The 27,090-nt window shown below is 32.9% G+C and overlaps 2 protein-coding genes and 1 non-coding gene across 4 annotated transcripts; 1 reads left to right on the plus strand and 2 right to left on the minus strand.

Moving 5' to 3' along the window:
* Positions 1 to 11,332: 11,332 nt before the first annotated feature.
* On the minus strand, positions 11,333 to 14,967 carry ALDH11A3 (aldehyde dehydrogenase 11A3). The gene is made up of 9 exons (XM_012996387.2): positions 14,571 to 14,967; positions 13,735 to 13,928; positions 13,508 to 13,636; positions 13,294 to 13,413; positions 13,044 to 13,180; positions 12,796 to 12,951; positions 12,163 to 12,541; positions 11,957 to 12,073; positions 11,333 to 11,657 (listed from the first exon to the last, which is right to left on the minus strand). Exons 1-9 carry the CDS (start codon positions 14,713 to 14,715, stop codon positions 11,544 to 11,546), a joined length of 1,491 nt encoding a protein of 496 aa, XP_012851841.1. The 5' UTR covers positions 14,716 to 14,967; the 3' UTR covers positions 11,333 to 11,543.
* Positions 14,968 to 19,641: 4,674 nt separating this feature from the next.
* Positions 19,642 to 19,744, plus strand: LOC148767680 (U6 spliceosomal RNA). Its single transcript, XR_016034137.1, has one exon. It is a non-coding gene; the product is annotated as a U6 spliceosomal RNA (small nuclear RNA).
* Positions 19,745 to 21,119: 1,375 nt separating this feature from the next.
* On the minus strand, positions 21,120 to 22,397 carry LOC105971522 (mitotic-spindle organizing protein 1B). 2 transcript variants are annotated; one of them, XM_012996374.2, is made up of 2 exons: positions 22,019 to 22,397; positions 21,120 to 21,257 (listed from the first exon to the last, which is right to left on the minus strand). In XM_012996374.2, exon 1 carries the CDS (start codon positions 22,251 to 22,253, stop codon positions 22,023 to 22,025), a length of 231 nt encoding a protein of 76 aa, XP_012851828.1. In that variant the 5' UTR covers positions 22,254 to 22,397; the 3' UTR covers positions 21,120 to 21,257; positions 22,019 to 22,022. The 2 variants fall into 2 exon arrangements, with proteins under 2 accessions (XP_012851828.1, XP_012851829.1); XM_012996375.2 differs by lacking the exon at positions 21,120 to 21,257 and adding an exon at positions 21,817 to 21,921.
* Between the last annotated feature and the right edge of the window lie 4,693 nt (positions 22,398 to 27,090).

Raw genomic sequence — 27,090 nt, forward strand, 5'->3', positions numbered from 1 at the left:
GAAAAGATCCATATGTTGTGCTGATTGTATATGAAATGAGTATAGATAAAGTTAGGCAACTTTAATTTATTATCTGTCACTGCCAAACCACAAGAGGAAATTCACTTCTGCAATCTTTAGATCGCCAAAGAGTACTCAAAGTAAAGTATGAGTTTAACCTGCAGTCTGGAATAGTTAAAGGGGCTTGCTATTATCAGTGCGGTTTTTACCACTCGCAGTGCAAAATAATTTTTTTTTTCTTTTCCAAATCTTATCTAAACTCTCTCTCAAACACTCTCAACCTTTAATTCTTGAAATTCTTCAAATCCAATAATTTTTCGACCAATATTAGTTTGAGCACAAGTATTATCAACATGGACGACAACGGCTTCGATTTTGAGGTGAAAATACACGTTTTTTGTTCATTTCCAACATTTTTAGACATTTCGTGTTATTTCACACGAAATCTATTCTTCAATTTCGTGTAATACTATACGAAATATGTCTTAAAATCGTTTGTGTTGTTTGTTTCGTAGGTTTTGGTACGAAATTTTACATTTAATTACGTTTTATGACAATTTCGTAGTAAAACCTACGAAATTAAAGCTCTTATTTCGTATGATTTTACACGAAATTGTAGCTTACATTTCGTGTTGTTTCATACGAAATCCCTTAAATATTGTCTTTTAATTTCAAATATTTATGCAGGAACTAAGAGAACAATCTCACGATCATAGTCACTTCTTTGAACGTGGTATTGTGTATGATAGTAGAGAAACGTTAATTATGTGGGCAAAAGACACAACAATTAGTCATAATCAGCGACAATTAATCGTTGTAAATCAAAAAAATATCATGTTTTAACGTGTGCAAGATATCAATCTGGACGACACGTACTATTGAAGAAACGTTCTTGTCCGTTCAGGTTAATTGGCAAAAAATCAACGGAGGATGGATTATGGCGATTGAGTGTGAGTAATGGTAATCATAACCATCTGCCGTGTATTTGAAAGTTTAACTTATGTTTAAATTTGTATTTTTTTTTAATTTTGCATTTTAATGTTTAATTTAAGTTTGGAATATTTAAATTTGTAGTGTTGTGTTTTGCATTTTTATGTTTAACCTATGTTTTTGGAATGATTATAAGGTTGTTTTGGAATGTTTAAATGTGTACTTTTATTGCTTCATTTGTACGTAGTTTCTAAATTCAAATCATAAAACTAGTAAATTAAAATACAAAACAAACTAGTAAATTAAATAGTTCGTAATAATAATAAACAAAATTAGTAAAATAATTAGTTCCCAATAATAATAAAAACAAATTATTAAATCAAATAGTTCCTAGAAATAATAAACATGCATAGTCCTAATAATAATAAAAAAAAACTTTAAAATTAAATAGTTCATAAAAATACATAACTGGCAAAAAAAAATCTATAAACTACCGCCTCGCTCTCCTCGGCGGCTGCACCTCATGATCGTCGTCGTCGTCGTCGTTGTCCTGGTCGATGCTAATATATCGGGCGGCGGGCTGCATGATATCTCCAAGGTCGGCACGTAGATCGGCAAACTGCTGCATCCAGTCCTGTCCAGTGTCCTGGTGATCGGGTACAATGCACGTACTATCTGGTAATAAGTGGGCTGATCTGGTGGCCTCACATTCTCTCGATGCAGTTGATATGGGCCTACGTCGGGGTTGTTGATCTTCAGATGAGTCCAATATGTGTACCAATCCATGTAGTGTTCGTCGACTTCCTCCAGTTGTCGTGTCGTCTTGTATACGTTGGCACGAATGGAATGAGCCTGGATTATGTCCCACATACCACTCGGAAATGGGTAGTTGACTTTGTACGATGCACCTCCTTTGAGACCGCGTGAACATGACTCCATCGATGGAATCAAGCCGCGCGGAATATCCTGAACCCACCCGAACTGTCGGACGCAACGATCAGGCATATACGGTTCTACGACCCACATGTACTGGATCGTGCCATGATACAACGTACGAGGATACTCTCGTGTATATCCCGACCATACAGTAGCCACTAAACAGAAAACAATATAAATACATAAATCTAAAAATTCATATTTAAACAAACTACAAACATAAGTCGAAAAATTTCATATTTAAAAAAAATATAAACACATAACTCGAAAAATTCATATTAAAAAAAAATATAAATACATAAATATAAAAAACTTACATCATCCGCTGTCATATTGTCGAGTAAACCTCGAATATGCTCGAGCGTGCCCGCTTTTGGCGGCGCGTTCCACCTCTTGCATCAAGGCTGAAACTCGCGGTACCGCTCGCTCTCCTCCGACGGCTGGAATCTCGGGAAATACTCGAATATCCAACACTGCAATATTTTATTTAAAGATATTTAGGGAAATAAACAATAGAGAATATATAAATTTAAAAACATTATGAAAAAAAATAAGTACAAAAATATATTAAAATTTACCTGAAGAAGGGTGGTGCAACCCGCCAAGCTCCTCGACTGTGCTCGACTGCATATACCCAGCTTCCTGTATAGATTGGCCAAACATGCCGAACCCCATGAATACGTGCCGACCTCATCAAGCACTGAATCCTCGAGCACGTGCATATACCACGACTTCACCCGATCATATGTCTTGTCGGGGAATAAAATCGATCCGAGGAGAAACACCACATATATCTGAACTCGCCGTCTCATGGGCGTGTCGGGCATCAACAAATGTCCATGTATCATCCTCCATGTGGGGCCCCCATGCTTCCATGACTCGTCAATCTCCTCAAAATCGAGGTTTAATACCTCGGACAACAAATACACGCAGTTTGTCCGCTCGATGACCTCGTCGTACCTAGGCGCGACCACCCGTCCCTCCACATTGGCACCTAGAATCATCTGGACATCGTGGAGAGTGATAGTCATCTCTCCCCACAGCATATGGAAGCTGTTCGTCTCCGGCTGCCACCGCTCCACGAATGCAAACAATAGCGGACCATCTATGCGCGGTAAATAACATCGGGCTAGGGGATACAAACCGGTCATCCGCAGAAAATGCTTATCTGCGGATACATCTATGTATAGGGCAGCTGTTATCTTCTCGTAGTTGAAATGGTTCAAGGAGTTGATACGAAACTCCACTCATCCAACCGGACGTTCCTGCAATTATTTATTTAGAAAACATATTAGTTAATCAACTATACAAATATTTTAATATAAGATATAAAAATTACAATATTAAAATTAAAACAAGTAATTAACTTACTTCTCCCCTCCAAATATATGCCGCTACGTGCGACTTGAAACTCGGAATCAAAGACGGATCCCGCGGGCCACCGGGAAATGGACCATCTAGCACATTCGGATTGACTCGAGTATGACTTCGATCACCACGAGCTCCACGGCCCCGTGCTCGGCCTCCACGACCTCCACGAGCTACAACCTCTGTCTCGTGAACGGGGTCCACAACATCCTCCTCCTCCTCTAAAGCATGGGAAGACTCGACATCGGGATGTGCAACCGATGATCTAGCTTCACCAGCTCTCTCAGCCTCTTGCCTACGTCGTGTAGACATAGTCATGCGCTCGCGCTCTTGATGTTCGGCCTCATCACGAACTGCTCGCATAATTGCCTTTGATTTGCCTTTGTTAAATAAGACACTATTAACGTCAGTCTAAATAATAATAAATAAAACAAATTTAAAACAAACTGAAATTATGCAATAATTTAGTGGAAAAAGACACGAAATTAATGCTTACATTTCGTGTATTTTTCACGAAATGTAAGCATTAATTTTGTGTCTTTTTCCACGAAATTATTGCATAATGCCCGAAACACACAGTTTCGTGCATAATACCTGGGAAAGAAAAGCTTACATTTCGTACGTTTTCTCACGAAATTAAAGCTTTCGTTTCGTAAGTTTTTGTACGAAACTTAAAAGAAACAAAATATTCTACTAATTTTGTGGAAAAAATCACGAAATTAGCCCTTAATTTCGTGATTTTTTTTCACGAAACGCATTTTTTTCCGAAAAGTTTCGAAGGTCTTCGAAATACTGAAAACGTATAGATTTTCGATGAAATTTTTTCTATATACTACTATAAAACATCGGATTAACGATTTCGAGTTCGAGTTTTACCTTAAATCATTGTGGGATTGCTCGTTTAATCCGCGGGAATTCGAAGGGACTTGGAGAGGGTTTGAGAGGATTTTGAGTTTTTTGAAGAAAAGTTACAAATGAATCTAAAGTGCACTGCAAGGCGGTAAAAGCTGCACTATCAATAGCATTTCAAATAGTTAAACTTTCGATGGGGATTTCATATGATTTGGAGTTCCGGATCTGTTTCTGCAATTCATTTATAATTTATGCGTATTTCGACGGCGGTGGGTCTTTCGGACGCGTAATTTATTTTCCGACAGTTGAAATTTGATGGGGCCTACCCACTATTGGATTCCTCTTGTCGAGATTATATTTTGATGATAATTTCGTTTAATTTTGATTGTTAGATGTGTTTCTGTGATTTTTTCATTGCGTGCTCAGAACCTTGGGTGGTTGGCAGCGGCTAAAATTTTGGTAGGACGCACTTGGGATGAGGAATCCTTGGCGGTTTGGTGAAAATTTATGTCTCTCTGAAATTCCGTTGATTTCGAGTGTAGTGAAGTTTCATCATTTTTTTTGCTAATTTGCTCTAAAATTTAAATTGAATAACACAACATTGTATTCAATGTTACTGGTATTGTCTTCCCAAACAAAACAACTAAATAATATATTCTTTTTGTTTGATTTTGCAATCGCAGATCAATGGAAGCCATTGATCTTCTCCTTGAAGATGCAAAAAATCAGGTTGAAGTTGTAGACGGATTTGGCGAATTTGACATATTTTTCAAGTTATAATCTACTACATAATATATATTACTCTAGTCATATATAGTAACATGTAGTAACATATGCATGTGATTGTGTATTTGGTATGTATTTGTTTGTTACAAGTTGATTTATTATATAAATATTTAAATTGTGAATTTTATTGTTGGTGGTGATGAAGTTTTTTTTATATAAGCTGTGATATTAGTATGTACATAATTAGTCGACCGTTATTTTTGAGACAAAAAAAAATGTAACTACAAATAATTATAGTCATTTACAATCCTTTTTTAGTATCGTAAATACATCGAAAAATTATTTTTCAAATTTTTTTTAATAATAATAAAAGAATAATAATAAAAATAATTAAAAAATATAAAGGGTAAATTACACACGTACCCCTGAAGTATGCTGAAATAACTTTAAGGTCCCTGTGGTATCGGTAATTACACTCACCCTCTTTGAACATAGTTAGAAACATGGGATAATGCATTAGATACCTTATTACGATAGAGTTTATGGCTATTAGTTTCAGGAAGTGGTGGAGACAACATAGAGAGCTATGGGTGATTTAAGAAATGTTGGGGGAGCCATGTAACCCTTTAGTTCTATGTTGTCTCCACCACTTACTAAAAGTAATAGTCCGTTAGAACTCTATCGGAATTATGTATTTATTGCATTATCCCATTAGAACTTCTAACTATGTTTTAGGGGTGAGTGTAATTACCGATACCACATGGTCCTTAAAGTTATTTTAGCATACCTTAGGGGTGTGCGTGTAATTTACCAAAAAATATATAAAAAAATTAGCAAAATAAACAAATAAGTTTTTATGAATTAAGATTAAAAAAAAGTCAGTGAAAATGATAAATGTAGGTCCAAAAATACTAAATGTAGTTGGGCAAAAATTACATATAAGAGCAGTTTATGTAGCATGGATACGGAAACGGCGATACGAGGAAACGGACACGGGAAACATCATGTCCCAAAATAGGGATACGTGAGCTTGGGGGAAACGTGTAAATATTAAAAATATAGGGGTATACTTATAAATTGGCTATGTAAACATAAATAAGTTATTATTTATATATAATTTTTTTTTTTAATGTCTTTGCCACCCCTTAGACTCGGCCACGGGCCAGGTTGGGCCCGGACCTGACCCAAACCCGGAACCGAGTATGCATGGGTCGATTTTGGGTCTTTTTTTTTGTGGACTCGAGACCCCACAAGGGGACCTGGAATCGAGGACCCGCACACCCGAATTTAATGTGTAAATATTACGAAAATTGCTTTGGTTTAGGGATCGAACTCGAGTCAACCGGGTGATTTAGAAGAATACTAACCATTCGTGCAAAACAAAATGTTGCAATATTTGTAACTATAAACATATAAATATAATTAAACTGTAAAATATTATACTAATTGTATAACTAATGTTAAATAAATCATTAATTGTCATATGTAGTATTTTAATATTAAAAATTTCCACTAATAATAAATGCATATATATTTAATTTTAAAAAATATAAAGAATTACGGTTCAACCCGTGTAATTTAAAAGAAAAATTGAATTTTGAATTTTTTTGAAGTTTGAAATTTGAACTTTGAATTTTGAAAAATCTCTCAATTATTGTTTTCAGTTATACAGACCCTCAATCCAATCTTCACCAATTCATTTTCACAACCTTCATTTTGTTTAGTTTATTTCTTAAGGTCTTATTCAATTTTTCTAAAACTGTTTAGTGTTTAAATTTAATTTTTTTTATTTTTTTTATTTTTGTAATTTTGAATTTAAAGTTAAGCTCAACTTTTTTCAAGTTTCAATTAGTTTATTTTTCTTCTGGTAATTCTTATTAAACAAAAAAACCCAAACCCGGGTGGACCCGCCTCCCCACAGGTCAGTTTTGGGTCCCCAAAAAGTCGAACCCGGACCCGATCCAGTCCGTGGCCGTATCTACCGCTCCTGGCCATGCACTGGCTTCCACATTACATATATATAATATATAAATTATTGGCTATATAACTTTAATGTTTCCAATTAGATAAAATATCCAATTGTAACTCATCCAGGATAATTCTCTCACGATACTTCTCAACTACATATTTGACTAAAAAAAAGGGTTAGAATCATATTAAGACTATTATTCATAACTACCTATAAAATTTAATTGTGGGTTTAACTTTAATTACAAATGTGAGTTACTTTGAAGAGTTAATTTCAATTGACCCCCCTATATTATATTTTATACCAGATATACCCTAAATTATATTTTATACCAGATATACCCTAAATTATATTTTATACCAGCTATTCCTTTCTTCTTCTTTTTTTAGTCAAGTATCCCCTTGTTATTTAACTGAAAAAAACATTTTTTTACCAGTAGGGCTTATAGATTGATTTCTAAAAAATGTCAATAATTATGGGCTCAATATTATATTATTTTCCCCTTAAACTATTTATTGTAATAAAAGAACAATACAATTAAAGTAAATGCTAGCTAATTATATACTATTACTTCTGAAATAATTCGAGAATTAATGTGAAGGAATATTTTAATCGTACCTATGGTTGATGACATTTTTTTTTGTATAAGAGAATTTCAAGTGTATATGATTGTAATTCCTTTGATCTATATATTTACATTTCTGTTTTAAAGAAATACCAGCAAAAGAAATTTCGCATCGATGAATTCCAATCAAAAGTATTGAAACGGAAGCGTTTATCTTGCGATTCTAATCAAGTTTGACGTTCCGCATCAAGTTACAAACTGATCTATGTAAATGAAATTAAAAAAAAAATCCAATAAAATAATGAATTGTACAGTAGGTCATACGTGATTCAACCGAAATAAGCTAAATTTAAAAATATAAAAAGTAAATAATAAAATACGAAAATAATTAGGAAAAATGAAAAGCATATTCTTTAAGCTATAATTAATAATTAGTAAATCCCAGTCAACTCTTTAGACTTTTCTCACTAACATTGATTACACAACTCACATATGAAAATACAACAGATAACATATAATTAGTGTATGGCATCCATATAAAAAACTGCAGCATATTCTGTAATGTACAGAATAAAGATCAAGGAACCAAATTAATATTTTTTTTAAACCTTAAGCTTCATTTGATACTCTTCATTGGTATTAAAGTATTACTGATTAACGTTAATTTTTTATTTGATATGGGCCCTGTTTATAAGCTTATTTTAAATAGTTGATAAGCTATTACGTCTGATAAGTTGTTTAAAAAGTTGATAAGTTGTTAGTCACTTACGTCTTATTTTTGGAATTAATTTTTAAAGTGTTTGGATAATAAGTTTATAAGATATTCTTGCTAATTATAAGATCATAAATATAAAAAGGTGCGACAATGGTATTTTTTTTTTAAAATATCTTATTTGTTCTACGACAACTTATTTTTTAAATTTTTAAGATGTTTTTTTTTTAAGTACCAAACACTTTGAAATAAGCATTTAAACATTTTATAAGCTATTTTTAACAGCTTATAAACTTAGTCAAACACTCTCATAGTCCAATTTGAAATCAGGTATTGTGTAAGGATCGGACTTCTTCAATAATTTGCTTGATGGTGGATTTGGTCTTAAAAATAGGATCATATCATATACAACGTATCTCGATTACCAAAGGTTCGCGTTGTATCATTCTTGAAGGAGACTGCAAATAGGTTATCGAGGCATTTCAAGAAGGCGGTACATCAATTGTATTCGCGTTTAACTAATTGTTGTGTTTTTTTTTTATTAAGAGGCTAGGTAAATAAACTTGCTCGCGCTTTAGCAACTTTTTTTCTCATGTAACGATTGCAGGCAATAGCCTTCCTCGGAACTTGGTTTCGCTAGCCTAATGATATACATTTATCTTACAAAAAAAACATTGCTCCTATCCGAGAAATTAGATGCTACATCAGGTTATTTACACTGGATGAATTCGAACAATAGATGTACACGTACATAATTACACAAACACCCATATGTAAGTGTGTTTAGTGGGTAGTTATCTAATCAAATCCACAATTCAAATCCAACCAGTGTAAATAATCAGGTGTTGCATCAAACAACAACCAGATCCTATTCAATGTAGTCTAATTATTTGCAGATCCAATTTGATAAAATTAAAGATATAATATCTTAGTTAGATACATGTGATTAATTTAATTTAGGTGTCTTCTAACATAATATCATATTAGAAAGAACACTAAAAAAAAGGGTTGCATTATATTTTAAGAATTAGATTAATTTATAGGTTGATTGGCCAATCATAATTGGAATATGTGCAGTCATGTCAGTGAAACTAACTACGATATATATTAATTATTGTCTTGAACGAACTAGTAATACACCTGACACCAATATACTATTAACAAAATATTTATTTTATAAAACATATTCCTTTCTAGAAAAAATAGTTCTGCATATATATATATATATATACTATTTTATACATTAAAAATGTTTTAATAGTTAGCACTTAGCACAAACCTAATAATTTCTTGCAAGAGTAGCATAACCGGTGGATTGTATTCCTATCAATTCAAATTTGATTTTTTTGTTACCAATAATTTCTATGTTGTGCCCGTCGCAATTTTATCTAGTGGTTTGTATGTTATTGTACGAAATCGAGATTAATCAATATATATTTGTAATTGCAGGTCTATATACGTCTGAAAAAATTGAAGTGTAATGGCAACAAGTGACTTGAGTTCAATAGTTTCTCATATAAAATTATTGACTGTAGAGATATAATAATATGGAGAAAACAAAATTGTTTTCCGCATCGACAGAACGGGAAGTGCTCCTTGAGTTATTCACATTTCATTTGACGGTCAGGGGCGAAGTGAAAGCTAAATTGTAGGAATTCTAAATTAATGTCCGACAGATAGTGCGGACTGAATAGAAACAATTGTCAATTTTAGCTCGAATGGTTTGTAGGGGATCAGAACTCTACCCTCTCTGGTCCATTCAACACTTGCAATTTCTTTTCGTCGTTACGCCCTGCAGTTTGTACTTATATTCCTTTTGTATCTGCTTGTTCAACTAACTGAGGTTTAACTAATCAACTGTATTGCTGTGAGGATTGTGATTTATCATTTATATTTAACTGGTCGTTGATTGATATTAATATCGATTCAAAATATAAAATAAAAACAGCTAGTAAGTTTTATCGGATGATTAACAATATTATTAATTTCTATTACATACACTTAGGTGGTGTTTGCAAATGAGTATTTAAAAGCAAAAGTTAGTGATTGGGAGTTAAGTCAGTTTTAAGTGCTTAGTTCTAAAAGTTGAGGGTGCTTGCAAGTATTTCGGAAAATGAATTTAAATAGAAAAAGTAGGGTTTGAGGTGCTTTTGAAAAAGTAACTTAAAGCTGATTATTTTAAGAGAAATAAAAATAAAAGATAATTTTACAAACACCTGAAAACAAATTATGAGCAAAAAAAATTTCATAATCACTTTCAAAAAGCTTTTACAAACACCACATTAATATTATTTTATATAAAGTTTAAATCATTTGGACAAGGCCATATGATTTATAAGAATTAGACAAAACCGGAAATGTATTTTAAAATAAAATACCCATAACTAATTTCTTAATCAAATTAAAATTAAGAATGAAATAATTATTATTTATATAAAAGTCCTACTAATTATAAATACACCAACTGCCAGCCCATACATTCTGGGTGTCTTCACTCTTCTCTAACCCCTCATTATTATCAGAGTTTAGAGCCATATTCTTCTGTCTTGCTGATTGTAATGTTTTTTATTTATTTATAGGAAATTGCATTTATTTTTATATTGAATATAAAGTGGCTAACTAATATGATCTAGTAATTTATTTGTTTGACAAAATTTTAACTAATTTAAGCTTATAATAAAACAAAGATAAAATAATTAGTATACAAAATAATATGTTATGAAATACTGCACACAAATTTATTAAATATAGAGAGAAAATATATGATAATTTAAAAAAAATACAAAATCCAATTGTGCATTTCTAAATTAAAAAAATATGACAAAAATAAAATAATAGTTAAGAAAGTGTATGCTTTTCTACTTGTAAAGCCCCTTGGTTATTTATGTCTTTTCGGTTTAAAATGATATTGGGTGCAATGTCCAATCTGAGACATTTAATTAGGGAGGTTAGTTTCATAATATAAGGACTTTTTATCAGTTTGAAATAATAAATGTATACTTAGTGCAATTTACTCGAAAATAAATCATATTTCAGCTCTAATTCTGAGGGTTGATTGTCAATGGCAAGTCTAGTAATTTATCACAGAGTGGACTTAAATTTTTCAGGAGTTCGGGGGCTGCACTTGAAGAAGAAGTTCGGATCTTTTTATTCCATGAAGTCGGCCAGAATCAGAAAATAGGAAAAGAAGAAAAAATTCTAGGTGTTTTCGGATTCATTTGAGTTTTAGGTGGCTTAAGTAATAAAAATTTGCTGATCTAAATAAAAATATATGTAAATATGAAAGTTCTTGCAAATTTTTAAGGTTTCGTAAACGACGATTAAGTTCGATAAATACAAGTTAAATAAAATCTCCGAACACGACAATCCTCGCAAATGTGCCATAAAGTACAATTTATTTCTTGCTTTCAAAAGAAAAAGGAAAGAAAGAAAATCTCGTAGGCTAAAGCCGTAGAGAAAATAAATCGAAAGGTCGATCGTAAGTTTTAGCCCATAGTATAAGAGGGGCTTGGCAAGTTGATCACAGTGCTCTTCACCTTTGTCATCATGTTTATGCTGTTAGTTATTCCTTGTGATCCTATTCCACTGTCCTTAATTCCCTGCAACAACAAAAAAAAAACATTAACATTTGTCACAAAAATATTGAATGCCTCATTTGGTTGGTAACGTACGTCGTGATTTATTAAATTATCCGGCTTTATTCGATATATTTTTAGTCTAATAACTTTTTCGAATTGGTCAAAAATCGTTGCTAATAATTTTTTTATTTTTTTTTTAAAAAGGAGCTATTGTAGACCCTCAAGTCCAACTATCAATTGGATGCAGATAAAATTGCATAATCTTATCTCGACAGCCAAACGAGACCTAAGCAACAATTGCTAACTGGACACTCCTTTACCTGGAAAGGGAAATGATCTGGACCGCGAGCAGGTGCCGAGTTAATCTGAACCGTTCCGCTCTCCATAGCATCACTAATCAACATTGCTTTATTGATATCTTTAGTAAACACACACCCCTGAAAAAAGTCATAAATTGATTGAGCATTGCACAAAAATTACGTCTAGTACCCCTGTATTGTATCGATGAATTTAAAGTTTGGTATACCTGGAGCCCGAAGTTGCTAGCATTGCAATGATGAATACCTTCTTCGGCGGAGGCGATCCTAATAACGGGCACAACGGGCCCGAAAGGCTCCTCCCACGCGATTCTCATGTCGGGCCGAACATGGTCCAACAACAAGGGCCATATGAGATTCCCCTCTCTCTTGTATTCTTGGCAAAATGTTGCACCCTTTTGCTTAGCATCCATCACAAGCCCTTCTATGAAATTGGCCGACGATTCCGAGACAACGGGGGTGATATCACAGTCGTCCTCCGGTGGGCCCACGGTCAATTTTGCCACTTTCGAGTTGACTTTCTCGACCACAGCGTCGGCCACGGATTCCATGACCAATACCACCTTGACAGCTGTGCACCTCTGCCCACTGTTGTAAATAAGCACATTTTGTTCTATCAAATTGAATTACATTATAAATAATTATTTAGAGAAAGGAAAATCTAAATAGCGGTAGTATATTAGGGCCCGCAAAAATAAAATTCTGGCTTCGTCACTGATCTGATCATAGATTTTGTAACGTAAATAGCCAATTATATGCAATTTAATCTTCTCATAATAGATCAAGTGTGCTATCGTATTTATCGTAACCGAAAACTGTACGTAAATTCGTTATCTTAATACCTGTAAGAGAATCCCCCTTTCACAATATTTGCAGCCACCAAATCTAAATCAGCATCCTCCAGCACAATACAAGCATCTTTTCCTCCCAATTCCATCTGTAGAGGAATCATCCCTGCTTTCTTCGAAATCGCAATTCCAGTATCACCGCCCGTGAAACTAGTAAAAAAAAACGAGCGCGCGTAAAATTATTTGCAATTGATTCAATTTACATTGAGAAAATAAAGGAGTAAGAAAAAAACTATAAATACCTTATGCAATTCACACCGGGGTGCATTGTCAGAAAATCGCCAATCTCGGAGCCTTTCCCTGTGATGCAGCTGATAAGTCCCTTCGGAAAACCAGCTAAGTGAAAGCAGTGCACCATGTGAAGACAAGCCACCGCACCCTGTTCGGAAACAAATTAGTTTCGAACAATTTCTTTTTTACGAAAAATAAGGTTGTAGTAAAAATAAACGACAACGAAAAAATTAAGTTAGCCACAAGAATATATATATATACCTGAGTTGGAGGCTTGAGAACAAGGGAGTTCCCTGCAATAAGAGCCGGTCCGATTTTGGATACAGCAAGGTTTACGGGATAGTTAAAAGGTGGTATAGCCAAAATAACACCGAGTGGAATCTGTACATCAGAACAAAGAAAATCGATAAATGTGATTGTTTTTCTTTTTATAATTTTGAATAAAATTGATCCGATTATATTCGTTGTACTGTACCTTGGATGTGAGACAGTACTTTGTTCTATCGTTTCCCGGAAAACTATCAGACACCAAAAATGCGCCCTGTCCCAAAATTCTAACGCCCTCTTCGGCACAATAAGAGATCAAATCGCCGGATCTAACAACCTGCATTAACAAAATTACATGATTGATCATTAAATTAAACATTCGATATTAGTTAGTACTTGTCGGATAATTAAGGATTGTAAGAAGAAAGAATGTACCTCGGTGACGGCATCTTTGGCTGGCTTTGCGATTTCCTTAATTAAAGCCTCTGCAATAGGGGCTTTGTGCTCTTTAAGGATAGCTGCAGCTTTGTGAAGAAGCTCGGCCCTCTTCCAAAGCGGGGTCCGCGCCCACGACTTTTGTGCTGCTTTCGCTATTTCCATTGCCTTATTCACCTCTTCTTGTGTACAAGCTGATTAATCATGCATAAAGCATGCATATAATTTAGAGGAAATTGTGCATATATATAATTTTCTTGTATATATATACTAAAAATTGTGGTAAATGTGCGATAATCAACGTCTTATCGAGCCAAATTTGTACTCTACACGAACTAGAAAATGCATGAATTTGCCTCCCAATGATGCAATTGTACCCAAAAATAATCTAGTGTTGCGCAATAATTTTCTTACAATGGCCATTCAATTAGACAAGATCCATTTTTCTTACACCTGATTTGCTGGGACCTTTCATTTGGACTGACTCTGATACCACGTTGAATGACCATCTCAACCAAAAGTTTAAGCTATTAGTGAAATGTATCATTTAATATTAATATCTCCAACAAATTTTCATCGGAGTAGTGGAGAAATTTCATGCAAAAAAATCAAATCTCAAGATTAAGTGATCATACATCAACAAATTACAAGAACAACACATATTACATATATCAAAAGAAATCACTTGAAGTGAAGTTAAAATTTTCACCCTCTAAAACACACACTTCTTCACACAGCAGAACAGCATGCAAGGAAACATTATATTATTCACACACGTGCGTAGAACTAAGCCATGATCTGTGTGTGTGTGTGTGTGTGTGTGTGTGTGTGTTTACCTTGAACTTTGTAGTGTGTCTTTCTTGTAGTGGGATTAACAATGGAAACAGATTTCCCAGAAGAAGAAGTAAGCCACTCTCCATCGGCGTAGTATTTGAACACTTCACCATCGATTATCTCACTAAAAACTCCACTCCCCGCCATTGTTTCTCTCTCTAAAAGCTTCTCTCTATCTCTTCAATTCTTTTTTTTTTTTTATTAGTTTTGTTTTATCTTTTCCTGAGAAAGAAGATAAGTAGTGGAGTAAAAACTCTTGCTTCAATAGCTGGTGTTTGGAGTGTCTATAATAAGTACTGTTTTTCTTGTTGGAGAAAGGTGAGCCACATTTCTCCATGGATTATATTTACGATATGGCCACTCATTTTTTTTATCTTTTTCTTTTTCCTTTTTCTTTTTCTTTTTCTTTTTTTTTTTTGTCGTTTTATTGCAAGTCAAGAAATTAGCTCCCATGTTCCTGGTTAGCATTGCGCACGAGGAAAGTATATCCTTTCTTTCTTTTTTTTTTTTTAAATGGAAAAAAGTACAAGACTTCCTTGTTATACTTGTACATTTGAAGCAAAACCACACACTTCTTATTTTTTGCAACTGATTTCATGTTATTTACTCATAATTAAGGAGTAAACTGCAAAAACTATCCATGTATAATCTCGAAATAGCAAAAACCCCCCTGTGATAAATAAACTAGCAAACACCTCCCCTGTGAAATTATTTAAATAGCAAAAACCCCCCTATGGAACTATTTGAGGGTTGACTTGATATAAAAGGACACAAATACCCCTGGAGTCTTGCAATTAATAAATTCTTATATTTTATAAATATTTTAATTATTTTATTTAAAAAATAATCAATTTAGTTGTTTACTATTTTTTTTTAATTTCTAACAAACAAATTAAAAAGAATAAATATACATATAATATGTATATATATAAATACATTTTGAGGGACAATTTTGTCATTTCAAGTCTAAAAAATCAGCTAGGGGGGATTCTGCCTTTGACTAAATTTCATAAGGAGGTTTTTGCTAATTTATTTATCACAGGGGGGTTTCCACTATTTCGAGATAACACAGGGGTAGTATTTGCAGTTTACTCCATAATTAAGTGCATAATATTTTTTTAGAACAAAAATTAAACATTAATATATTACAATTTGGGTACACTGGGTAGAATATATACTAGAATAGCTACTATGATAGTCCTTGTCCAAAACATCATTCAAAAAAGTCGGACATGTATCAAAAACTAAAGAGTCATTGTTCGGCATTGTAGCTGCAAGCTTCGCTAAGTTATCCACTGCACCATTAACCTCTATGTATCTAATGCACAATAATTTTCAGTTTTCACTATATTTCAGTACTTTTATATTAGAGTAAACTACAAAAAGTACCCCTGTGTAATCTCCAAATAGCAAAAACTCCCTGTGATAAATAAATTAGCAAAAACCCCCCTGTGAAATTTAGTCAAAGGCAAAAACCCCCTCGGTGGACTTAAGTGTGGCTCACTCGCGGGTTGCGCGACTGTTACTTAGTTTTTGGACGTGAAATGACGAAATTGACCCTAAAAATGTATTTATATGTATATATATATATTTTCCTTTTAATTTGATTGTTTAGAAATTAAAATATTGTTAAAAAAATAGTAAATAATTAAATTTAAAAATTATTAAAAATTTGTTAATCAAATTAAGTATAGATTTTTTTAAATCATAATAATGGAATTTAAGTTTTCTTTTCATGTAGCGATAATTTAAAATATATACAAAAATTATGTGATAGTAAAAATAAAAATAAATTAAAAACCCCATTGTACCTTTATAATTAAGATATAACAAAAATAAACTAATTAAAATATTTAAAAAATATAAGAATTTATTAATTGCAAAATCCCGGGGGTATTTGTGTCTTTTTATATGAAGTCAACACCCAAATGAGAAATGGGCCGAGTGTGCTATTTAAATAATTTCACATGGGGGCTTTTGCTAGTTTATTTATCATAGGGGGTTTTTCGTTATTTAGAGATTACACAGGGGTACTTTTTGCAGTTTACTCTTTAGATTAAGTACATAATTCGCATTATATTTCATTACTTTTAAACAAAAAATATTGAAAGTGAAGTGGAGAGTTCGATCGGGCATAACTCTCTCAGATCATGCCTCCACTGGAACTGATTCAAGTTAATTGAGATGAAAACCCAACTCATACTGCAACTTTGATTTCTGAGTTTTTCCAAATTCTAACTGCAAAATAGATTGTAAAATCATTTTCTAAGTCGAAAAATTATATGGAGCATGTCGCGATCCAGAAATTTGTAGCGCGCCACATGGTCGTCTTTCCGGAGGGCGGACGATTTTTTTCCAAATTTGTGATTCACATTCCTATAGTGCGCCATAAACTTCTGTTCGAAGCCCTTAAACGCGAGAAAACACAAGTTTGGTAAGTTTGGGACCTTAGAACCATATGATCGAATACTATATATGGCACTTATTGCGACTCATGATAAGGGACTTTTTGACGTTTGGGGAAGGATTGCATAGCGAAGAACACCATTCTCTCAGTTTTTAAGTGTTTGCGATACTCCTAAAAAAATAAAAAGTGTTTGCGCTACTAACTTTTGCTTCTACTTCTCTAAAAATAAGTTGCTCTAAGTTAAAATATAATAATCACCCATAGACCGACTTCTAAAGTTGTTAGAAATTTATTTTTCATAAAATTTGCGAACACCCATAATTTTTTAAAATAAGGATTTATTATTAACGTAACTCATAATTACCTACTTCTATTTTTTTGAACATTGTTACAAACACATCTAAATAAAGCTCTGATTTTTCATTAGTTTTTATTGACACATCACAAAAGGGTGGAAATAATTTATTTATGTGAATTAGTTATGTAAGGAAAAATTTATATTATTATATATGGAATGAAAAAAAACAAATAAACACCATGTCGAAAATAGAAGTGTCTACAGACAAATGAATAAGGTCCCCTCATACCAAAAAATATAGATGGGAAATAAAAAATTGAAATTGAAGTGTCTACAAACAAATGAATAAGGTCCCCTCATACCAAAAAATATAGATGGGAAATAAAAAATTGAAATCACTCACGTTTTATTAATAGATAGGGTAGGACACCTCTGAGTTTAGGTCAAATTACAAAAAAAAAATTCTCGTGCTTGGATAATTACAACCATCCCTCAATTATGTATTGTATTACATGTTCATCCTTAGAGTGTTAAATTTACCTACTGAATATAGTTTTTTTCGTAAGACGGTACATAATTGAATGAGGTACTTGTAATTACTAAAACAAAATAGATTTTTTCGTAATTTGACCATACCTCAGAGGTATGCGTAACTTACCCTTTATAAGTAAATGAAAACATATTGCATTTTTGTCCAAGAGTTTCGAAATAAAAGCAAGTATGGGAAGTAGGAGGCATTATTTGATGAGAGTGTTGGTAGTTGAGTGAATTTTGTGGCTCATATTTAGTTGCATTTTACATTTGCATTTGCATTTGAATTTGCATTTGGCATAAAAAAGTATTGATGCCCATTTTTTAAGCCCATCAAATGATCAACAATTATAGAGGGACCACATCTAATTGACTGTACATCTAATTATAGGACCCACTTGATTTGGACTCATCGATGGATTGTCATTATTTTTCTTACATGCTTGTCTACTATGGTATATTCTAGAATCTCGTTTCATTACCATTACCGGGTTGCAAAGCATTGTGCAACGTTTTGAAACCTGGACTGGCTGGTTCAACCGCGAATTGTTACCTTAATCGATTCGGTTCGGCTAGTTGAACCGTATAATCAAAACTCGACTTCAAATTTTGTTTTTTGGTCCAAAATGGTGCTTTTTTTATAAATTAATTTAAACAAAAGAAAACAAAAAATAAAATGGCTAAAACACCGTCTGTTGACTATCCATTTAAAAAATGAGGAAAACAATTGAAACTAAAATATGGAATGTGTTTTCGTAGGCTTCGACTTCACGACTTCAGCCCTAGCACGATGGTCATAAACGACAAACCTTATTCCCGATCCAAATCCATCATCGTCGCTAACCACAGCAGTGTGATTATCTTTCTTTGTATATTTTTGTTTTCAATTTTTTCAGAATTTTAGTTTAGAGTGTTCAAAATTTAATACGAAAAAAAATGTAAACGAAGGGAAGCAATAACCTTAGGAATGACCCCAGTGGTCAAACAAGAAAAATTTGTACAAGAAAATAAAAGTATAATGTATACTATTTAGAATATCTTTCGATATCGTCTCATTCTAAGTATATTGCATCGGTACCTCTCTGTTACATCGAATTGCTATAAACTTCATTTGTTATTAATACTAGCAAAAAATATTGTATGGTGTAGTTTGAATTTTCAGTAAAATCAATTTCTTATTAGAAAAACTCTTTTAACAATGTCACTGACCTATTAAAAAGGTAGTAATTATTTCAATATTTTAATAAACAACAAAAACTCAGCCGAGTTATAATTTCTTGGGTAAATTACAAACACCCCCCTGATGTATGGTTAAATTACAAAAAACCCCCTCTTGTTTGGATAATTACATATACCCCCCTCAACTATCATTTTTTCTTACCTTTATGGTGCCAAATTCAACATAGTCATCTAGATTCCGTGAAATGTGCTCTAGTTTGTACTCTTTGTGTAAAAAATACAGTTTCCGATGCACCACAAATTGATATATACAAGCTACAAATCACATATTATGGTCATCTTACTTCATAATGTAGAGTTTGAATGGGATAAAACGGGTACAAAAGTGATAATATTCCATATAATCTCGAAGATTCCACTAAATTTGATGAGTTGAGGGGGGTGGTTGTAATTATCCAAACAAGAGGGGTGTTTTTGTAATTTGGTCATACCTCAGTGGGGTGTTTGTAATTTACCCAAATTTCTTCTTACATATGGGCTTCTAAAATCTAAAGCCCATCCCACTACTGTGCAGCTGGCCTTTACCTTTTCCGTCCCACATCGGAAGAATATTATTTGTTCTGTACGTTTATATACTCTAGCATTGCAACTATAATTTGTCCCTTCGGGGACATCCGATAAAATTGGAACGATACAGAGAAGATTAGCATGGCCCCTGCGCAAGGATGACACGCATAAATCGAGAAATGGTCCAAATTTTTTTTTTCAAACCATTTTTCCTTTTTTATTTTTTTTTTAGAACCAAATGTTTTCCTGTTAAATATCCATTTTCAGCTTGATTACAACATGGATTTGAGTTTTTTTTTTCTTTTTTTTGGGAAAGGGATACTGAGGCTAAAAAACAACATGAGAATCAACCCAATATTTCTTCTATTTTGCTATGGATGATTGTTTAATATTCCATCTTTTTTTTTTTTTTTTTTTTTTTTGGAATTTATGAAGTTTGGCAAAACTTTACATGTTGAATGAGTTATTGAGGAACTGGACACATGATTTGGTACAAGGTTGTGGATTATGCAAGTCAGATTTTGTTTACAAGTCTGAAATTTTTCAGGCTTTTTTTTTTCCAACATTTAATTTATGGTAAATACGAAAAAATCCCCGAACTTAGACTATAAATTACAAAAAACATCATCACCTATTCGTAATTACCAAAATCTTCCTATTGCTTCCGTCTTACACCGACCCCTTACGGTATGATTTTTCATGGAATCTTTTTTATTACATGAAATATTCCCCGAAAAAGGCCGACTCTACCCCTGCAGACGCTACATTTCTTTATGGTACTTTTTAAGTACAAAAATTACCCTAAAAGGGATATTTACACAAAACAAAATATTCTTCTTAAATAACTCATTCACAACTTTTTAGTATTACCATCTACTACTCTGAGGGTGATTTTTGTCTTTAGAAACAGCATGAAAGAAATGTCACGTCGGCCAGGGTAATATTACCTGGAATAAAAAAGATTCCGTAAAGAATCACACGGTAAGGGGGTCGGTGTAAGACAGAAACCAGCATCAGGGGGATTTTGGTAATTACGGATAGGTGAGGGTGTTTTTCGTAATTTAACCTCAGTTCAGGGAATTTTCGTAATTTATTCTTTAATTTAAATTAATCAAATATGCAAAAAATTTGGCATTTCTATTAATCTTTTTTGTTTAATGATTATTGGCATTAATATTTTGTTTGCTCCTGCAGTTGTTGGGTTCTACTCCTAAACTTGTAAGAGAAAGTGGAAGTTTTGCACTGTGTGAAAGTTTGCTGCTGTTATTCATCTTCTTTTCATGCAAGTACTAAGTTTCTACTGACAAAGTTCAATTCTTCATTGCAACAAAAATGATAATGATTAATGAGCTTAGGATATGAGTAAAATAATCTACAGTGCAGATAAACCATAATATTCAAAGTAATAGGAGGATGTTATTACGATTACAAGAATCTTCGAACGTGGACGATTAAAAGTCGGATTTATACATTTCTTACCACTAAATACAACATTGCCAGAAAACACATGTGCTTATCTAACTCCAGCGCAAATTCGTCGATATAAGAGCATTCACGCTAAATGCGAGTGAGCAAATGAAGCAATTACATTCCACGCGAGTACATAAAATAAATCGGAGGGGGATACACTTATTATCAATCTGCTCTCCTTAACTTCTCCAAAATATTCTCTTTTGCATTGCTGTTAGTAGCAAATCTAGGATTTTCCTAGTATTAGGAAAGAAACAAGGAATTATTTTACTTTTAGACAATCGAAAGGCAAATCGAAGGAAAAGGTTCGATCTTTTAGTTCTTAGTGCTAATTAATACTCGGTAAATTAAACAAAGTAACCATCTTTGATCCGAAGATTGTGTATTTTCATTCAGTCATTAAATATGTTGCATATTTAAAATCACTGAAGCAATAGATTCAAAAATAGACTTTTTCCAAAAGCCACCGATCTATAAAGATCTCAATATCGTATTCGTCTAGAATTTAAAAAAAAATTGCGTTTTCATTATAGTCTTACAGAACAAAATGAATGAAATACGTTCGTATCGCTGGAAAAGCCAAAGGGTCAACAGGTCAGGATTCTTAAATACATAGAACCTCGATAAATTAATAAACTCGCTTGAATAATAATTTCTTCCGGTCCCGACTCGGTAAAAACGTACTAAATTACTAGTTCGGTAATTCAATATTTTGCTAAATTAATAGATTTTTGTTAGTCCCGACTCTATTAATTTATAGAGAGCCTTTAAGAACCATAGTACAACTAACTTCATATGTTCAACAAGCTGCCAAAATCTTCTTTTATTGGTACAGAATTTGCACCCACATTTTTCTGGTTTGCGCATATAATCAAACACCTTCAGGTGTTTAATCAAACCCCTAAAAAATACTTAATTTCATTACACCAAATTAAAAACAAAAAAAAAAAATAAAAAAATTATCAATTAAAAACAAAATTAATCAAGTAAATAAATACCTAGTCAAGGAATCGGTGCAGCTGTTTCTTGGGAGGAAGAAGAAGAAGGAGGTGGTGGTGAATCTCTGCGAAGCTCCTTAACAACGGCGGCGAGAGATTCCGGGTTGAGACCCGTCTCGCAGAGTGCGATGAGAATCGAAAGCGTGTGGCGGTCGAGGCCGGTTTCGAGAATGTTCGACATGTGAAACGCTAATTCCAGTGAATCTCTTCCAATTCGCGCCGCATTCGGATCCATGATTTAGGGCAAATATATATTTTTTATTTTTGAAGAAATTAATCAAGGAATTGAAATTGCCCACTCTTTCGAACTTGATTTACACGATAGTAGAGAGGAAAAGGAAGAGGTATGGTGGCGGATTTTGAAGTACCGGCGGCGACGGAGCCGAAGACGACGAGGATGGAGGGTGCCGGTTAATCCTACACTATAAATCTTTGTGTTGGGCCGAAATGGGTCCGATTGGCGGATCGAAATTAGCTTTAACATTTTCAAAAAAGAAAATTCATAATAAATAAAATATTGTGAAAATTGGAAAAAAAGCTCGAATTGACTTTTAAAATTAGAAGTCAGATTTTTTTGGTTTTCAGATTGATCGATGCTTCATATAGTCGATTAAGGAAAATCTTTAATTTTTTAATTTTTTTTTTTGTTTTTTAAATTTTTTTTCTATATCAGGTATATTAATCGACTATGATGAAGCATAGTCGATTAAGAATCTGCTACTAAACATAAAAATTCACAATTGCGAAAAAAATGCAAAATCAACTATATTTTACAAAAAACAAAAAATATACAAACATTATCATTGATTTATACACTTGGAATCAATAAACAAAAAATCCAAAAAAAAAAAAAAAAAAAAAAAAATGGAGTCGATCAATTTTAATCGACTGCCAGAACATAGTCGATTAGCTTAATCGACTATTGAACATGTACATAGTCGATTAAGGTTTCAGCCTGCGCGAAATTCTCTACACGCGACGTCCTCCGTCCGATCCAAAAAAAAACTCAAAACCAGCCTCCCCATCGTCACCACACTGCCGGACTTGGTGGGAGTTTTCTTTTCCCCTTGGCTGAAAATTTAAATGCGATAATTACGGTATGGAAGAGAGAAAGGAGAGCATATATCCAGATTTATTTATGAATTACCTGTTCTTAGTGAAGAACTGTACACCTTCACGGCGGCGGCGGAGCAAACCACCACCCGCAGGCCACCACCGACGACTTCAAGCACACCAGCTGTGAGAATGTCTCCCGTCCCCGCATAGTTCCCCATGGGGTTTCTGGGTCAGAACGGCGGCGGCGGTGGAGGGGATGTCGAGCGTGTACGACTGGTTGGCGTCATGTGTCGGCGACTGTGATTGTGAGGGTTTTGAGCGGCGAAGACGATGTGAGGTTGAGTGGTGGAAAGACGAGGGGACGGTGGTGGTCGGTGAGGATCGTCGGTGGTAGCGGTGGACGGCGGGGGAGAGGCAGTGGTGGCGGTGAGAAAAAATGAGAGAGAAATTAGGGTTTCAAAATAGTATATTGACAATTAATGGTATATTTGAAATTATAAAAATAATACTTAGTGGAATACTAACCAAGGGGATTTTCTCTAATTATTTTTGGAAGGGGGTTTTGCTTAACTACATTTCCTAGATGAGGGGGTCTTGCTAATAATCCCTTTATGATATGCATGTTTTGATTGGTAGTTTCTATATATACAAATTAATATTATATATAAAGTTAATAATTATAGTTAATTAATGACATATACAATTATATAAATGATGACATGTTTTTCCTTTATTTTCTTAACCAATCAAATGAACACATGGGATGAAATTAAGGATATGTCATCATTTGAAATTGACAAATGTCAATCAATTAGGCATGAAATTCAATTTTTATATATTATATAGATATATACACATATACATAGGTGTGTGTATTACTACGTGTAGATTAATTATGTAAAATTACATAGTATATTTCATTAGGTGTAGGTTGGGGTGAGTTAGTTGGATCCATTAGCCAGTTCAACCCGTCAAACCAGTTAAAATTGTCTCAATAGAACCAGACAGATGGATTCATCAATAGGAATGTGTCCTTAATGGCTAAGATCAACGGATTTGGATTTAAGACGAGTTTAAATATTTGAAATACCCGTGAAACCCGTCTTAAATGCCAAAGGTTGACCAAATGCATCTTTGAAGTTTATTGTTTAAATGTCATTCTCTTCATTAATAATAGCTCATCTCCTATCCACTAGTCTGCCAGAATTACCATTGAAGAAACCCGCATATTTTGGTTCCTTTGGCCAAAATGGAGATTCAAGAGTGTTTCTCGTAATGCTAACTTTTCAACCCACAATCTCTTTAAATGGGCATTTTCATGTAACTCGAATGGATTTGTCTCCATAGATTCTATTCCTTCGATTTTTTTTTTATTTTTTTTTTTGTGATGGAGGGTTTTCGATTATAGACTCTTTAATTTTCTAATTCTTAATGCAAACGTTTCACTCATCAAAAAAAATAATTGATTATATATAATAACTTTCATAAGTTCAACTTAGGTGAAAATCAAATGGATAAAATTAGCACTTTCAAGAAAAATCATTTTTATTTTTGATGGGAAAATTTGTGAAAGTTGAATCAAGTTTATATATATATATATATGTTATTCATTATATCATAAGTTCAATGTACTATAGAGCCCGTTTCTCGAACGGAAGATCTTAAAACAACAATGGTATTGAACATTTTTTTGTTGAGCAATGAGAAAAGTGTACTGAAAGATCTAACCATGTTAAGAAAAGTGAGGGACGAGATTGATGGTGATTTGAACTTCAACAAGAAACAAGCGACAATTAAATCGAATTTTATAAAGCCTTCATAAATCCATAAAATATGTATTGTACTACGTAATTTAAGAATTATTTATATGCATTATTAATTTATATATTATATAGGGCTTCTTAAAATTTTTGAATGTGTATTCTCTTATAAATTTAGCGAATTATTAATTGGGTCCATTACAGATAAGTCTTATAGAATACTTATTCATAAAGGAGTTCAGATAATAAAAAATCTTTTACAAAAAAGTCCAGACATTATCTAGAGGTGTGTAAAACACTAAAATACTCCCTCACATTTTAATATGCTTCAACTTCATCTTTTAATTCAATTTAACCTCAATTTGACCCCAAATTTCACAGTTATTCAATTTTGACCAAACACTCAATTTTGGTAGAATTTCGCCCGTCGCCGCCGTTGACTTTTTCTTTTCTCCTGCTTTTTCCGCCGGTTTCCGGCGTTGACTTTTTCGATTTTTCTTTTTAATTTTCTTTTCTTCAACATATTTTTACCCGTTTAAACAGTAATATTGTTGTAGTTGACAGTCATATTAACTATATTACTGTTTAACACAGTAATATTAACTATATTATTGTTCAACACAGTAATATTAACTATACTACAGTTTAACACAATAATATTGTTATATTACACTCTATCATAGTAATATTAACACAACAAAAATCACTATAATTGTGTAATATAGTAAAACAAAGGCAAACATATTAAAAAAGCCAAAAATTAATATTGATATGGCTGACAGTAATATTATCGTGTCATCCACAATACAGTAATGTTACCGTCAACCACAATAATATTATTGTGTTTATAATAATATTACAGTAGTAGACATTAATATTATTACGTTAACCCGTCAACAAATCAAACAAAACAAAAAAGCCAAAAAAAAAAAATATTGACGTGGTTGACAGTAATATTATTGTCTGTACAGTAATTTTACTGTCAACGACAGTAATATAATTGTGTTGACTTGTCAATAAATCAAAAAAAAAAAAAGCTAAAAAAATAATATTATTATTGTGGTCGATAGTAATTGTACTGTCAAAGACAGTAAAATTACGTAAATGTACTATCAATGACAGTGCAATTACTGTCAGCGACAGTATAATTACGGTCAACATTCAGCTGGGGCGTCAAAAAAAGGATAAAATTTGTAGGCAATTTTTTTTTTAAAAGCTAACGTCGGAGGCCAACTGTCAAACGCCGGAAACCGGCGGCGGAAAAAGCAAATAGAAAAAAGGCTTGAAAACCAAGAGAAATGAAGAATTATATATTTGGTACGTTTGGTCCTTCAATATTGGGTCGGTTTGTGTGTTGATTTTCATATTTTTAAATTTGTGTGTTCAAGATTGTCTTGGGGTAGTTGGTCCTAGACACGGTCACGGGGCGGGTTGGGTCCGGGTCCGACCCACCGGGTCCGACTTTTAGAGGACCCAAAACCGATCCGTGGGAAGACGGGTCCATCCAGGTCTAAGTCGGGTCCGGATCCAAACCAGTTTTCCTTTTTTTTTGTTTTCTTTTTGCAAATGATTACAAGAAAGAAAAAAAAAATTAAATTGGAACGCGAAAAAACTTAAGATTAATTTTAAATTCAAAAAAAAAAAAAGATTGATTTTAAACACTCAACAGTTTTAGGAAAAAATGAAAAAATTAAGACCTTCAGACATAAACAAAATAAAATGAAAGTTGTGAAGATTGGATTAGTGGTATTCATAAGTGAAAATAATAATTGAGAAATTTTTCAAAATGTCAAAATTTCAAAAAAAAATTCAAAATTCAATCTTTCTTTTAAATTAAATCGTAATTTTTTATATTTTTCAAAATTAAATATATATGCATTTGTTATTAGTGGAGATTTTGTATATTAATAATAGTGAACATGACAATTAATAATTTATTAAACATTAGCATACAATTACTATAATTATTTTATAGTATTATTAATATTTATAGTTATAATTAGTATAACAGTAATTAACTTTGCTTGATTGGTTAGTACTCTCCTAAACCTCTGAAGCCACTTGGGTTCTGAAACTATGATATTCAAAAAGAATTTATAGATGGAGAGTTTTTTCAGGCCAACTATAAAAATATTGAAGATTGGCCAATATTTGAAGAATTTAAAGTACATATTTAAAAAATAATTTGAAGATTTTGAAAATGTTCTAAACTTTAAATGTATCTATAATGGCACGCCATTAAAAAATAGATGGATA

This window comes from Erythranthe guttata, chromosome 10 (assembly GCF_056151865.1).
Source record: "Erythranthe guttata isolate IM_541 chromosome 10, IM_541, whole genome shotgun sequence".
NCBI classification, from domain to species: domain Eukaryota; kingdom Viridiplantae; phylum Streptophyta; class Magnoliopsida; order Lamiales; family Phrymaceae; genus Erythranthe; species Erythranthe guttata.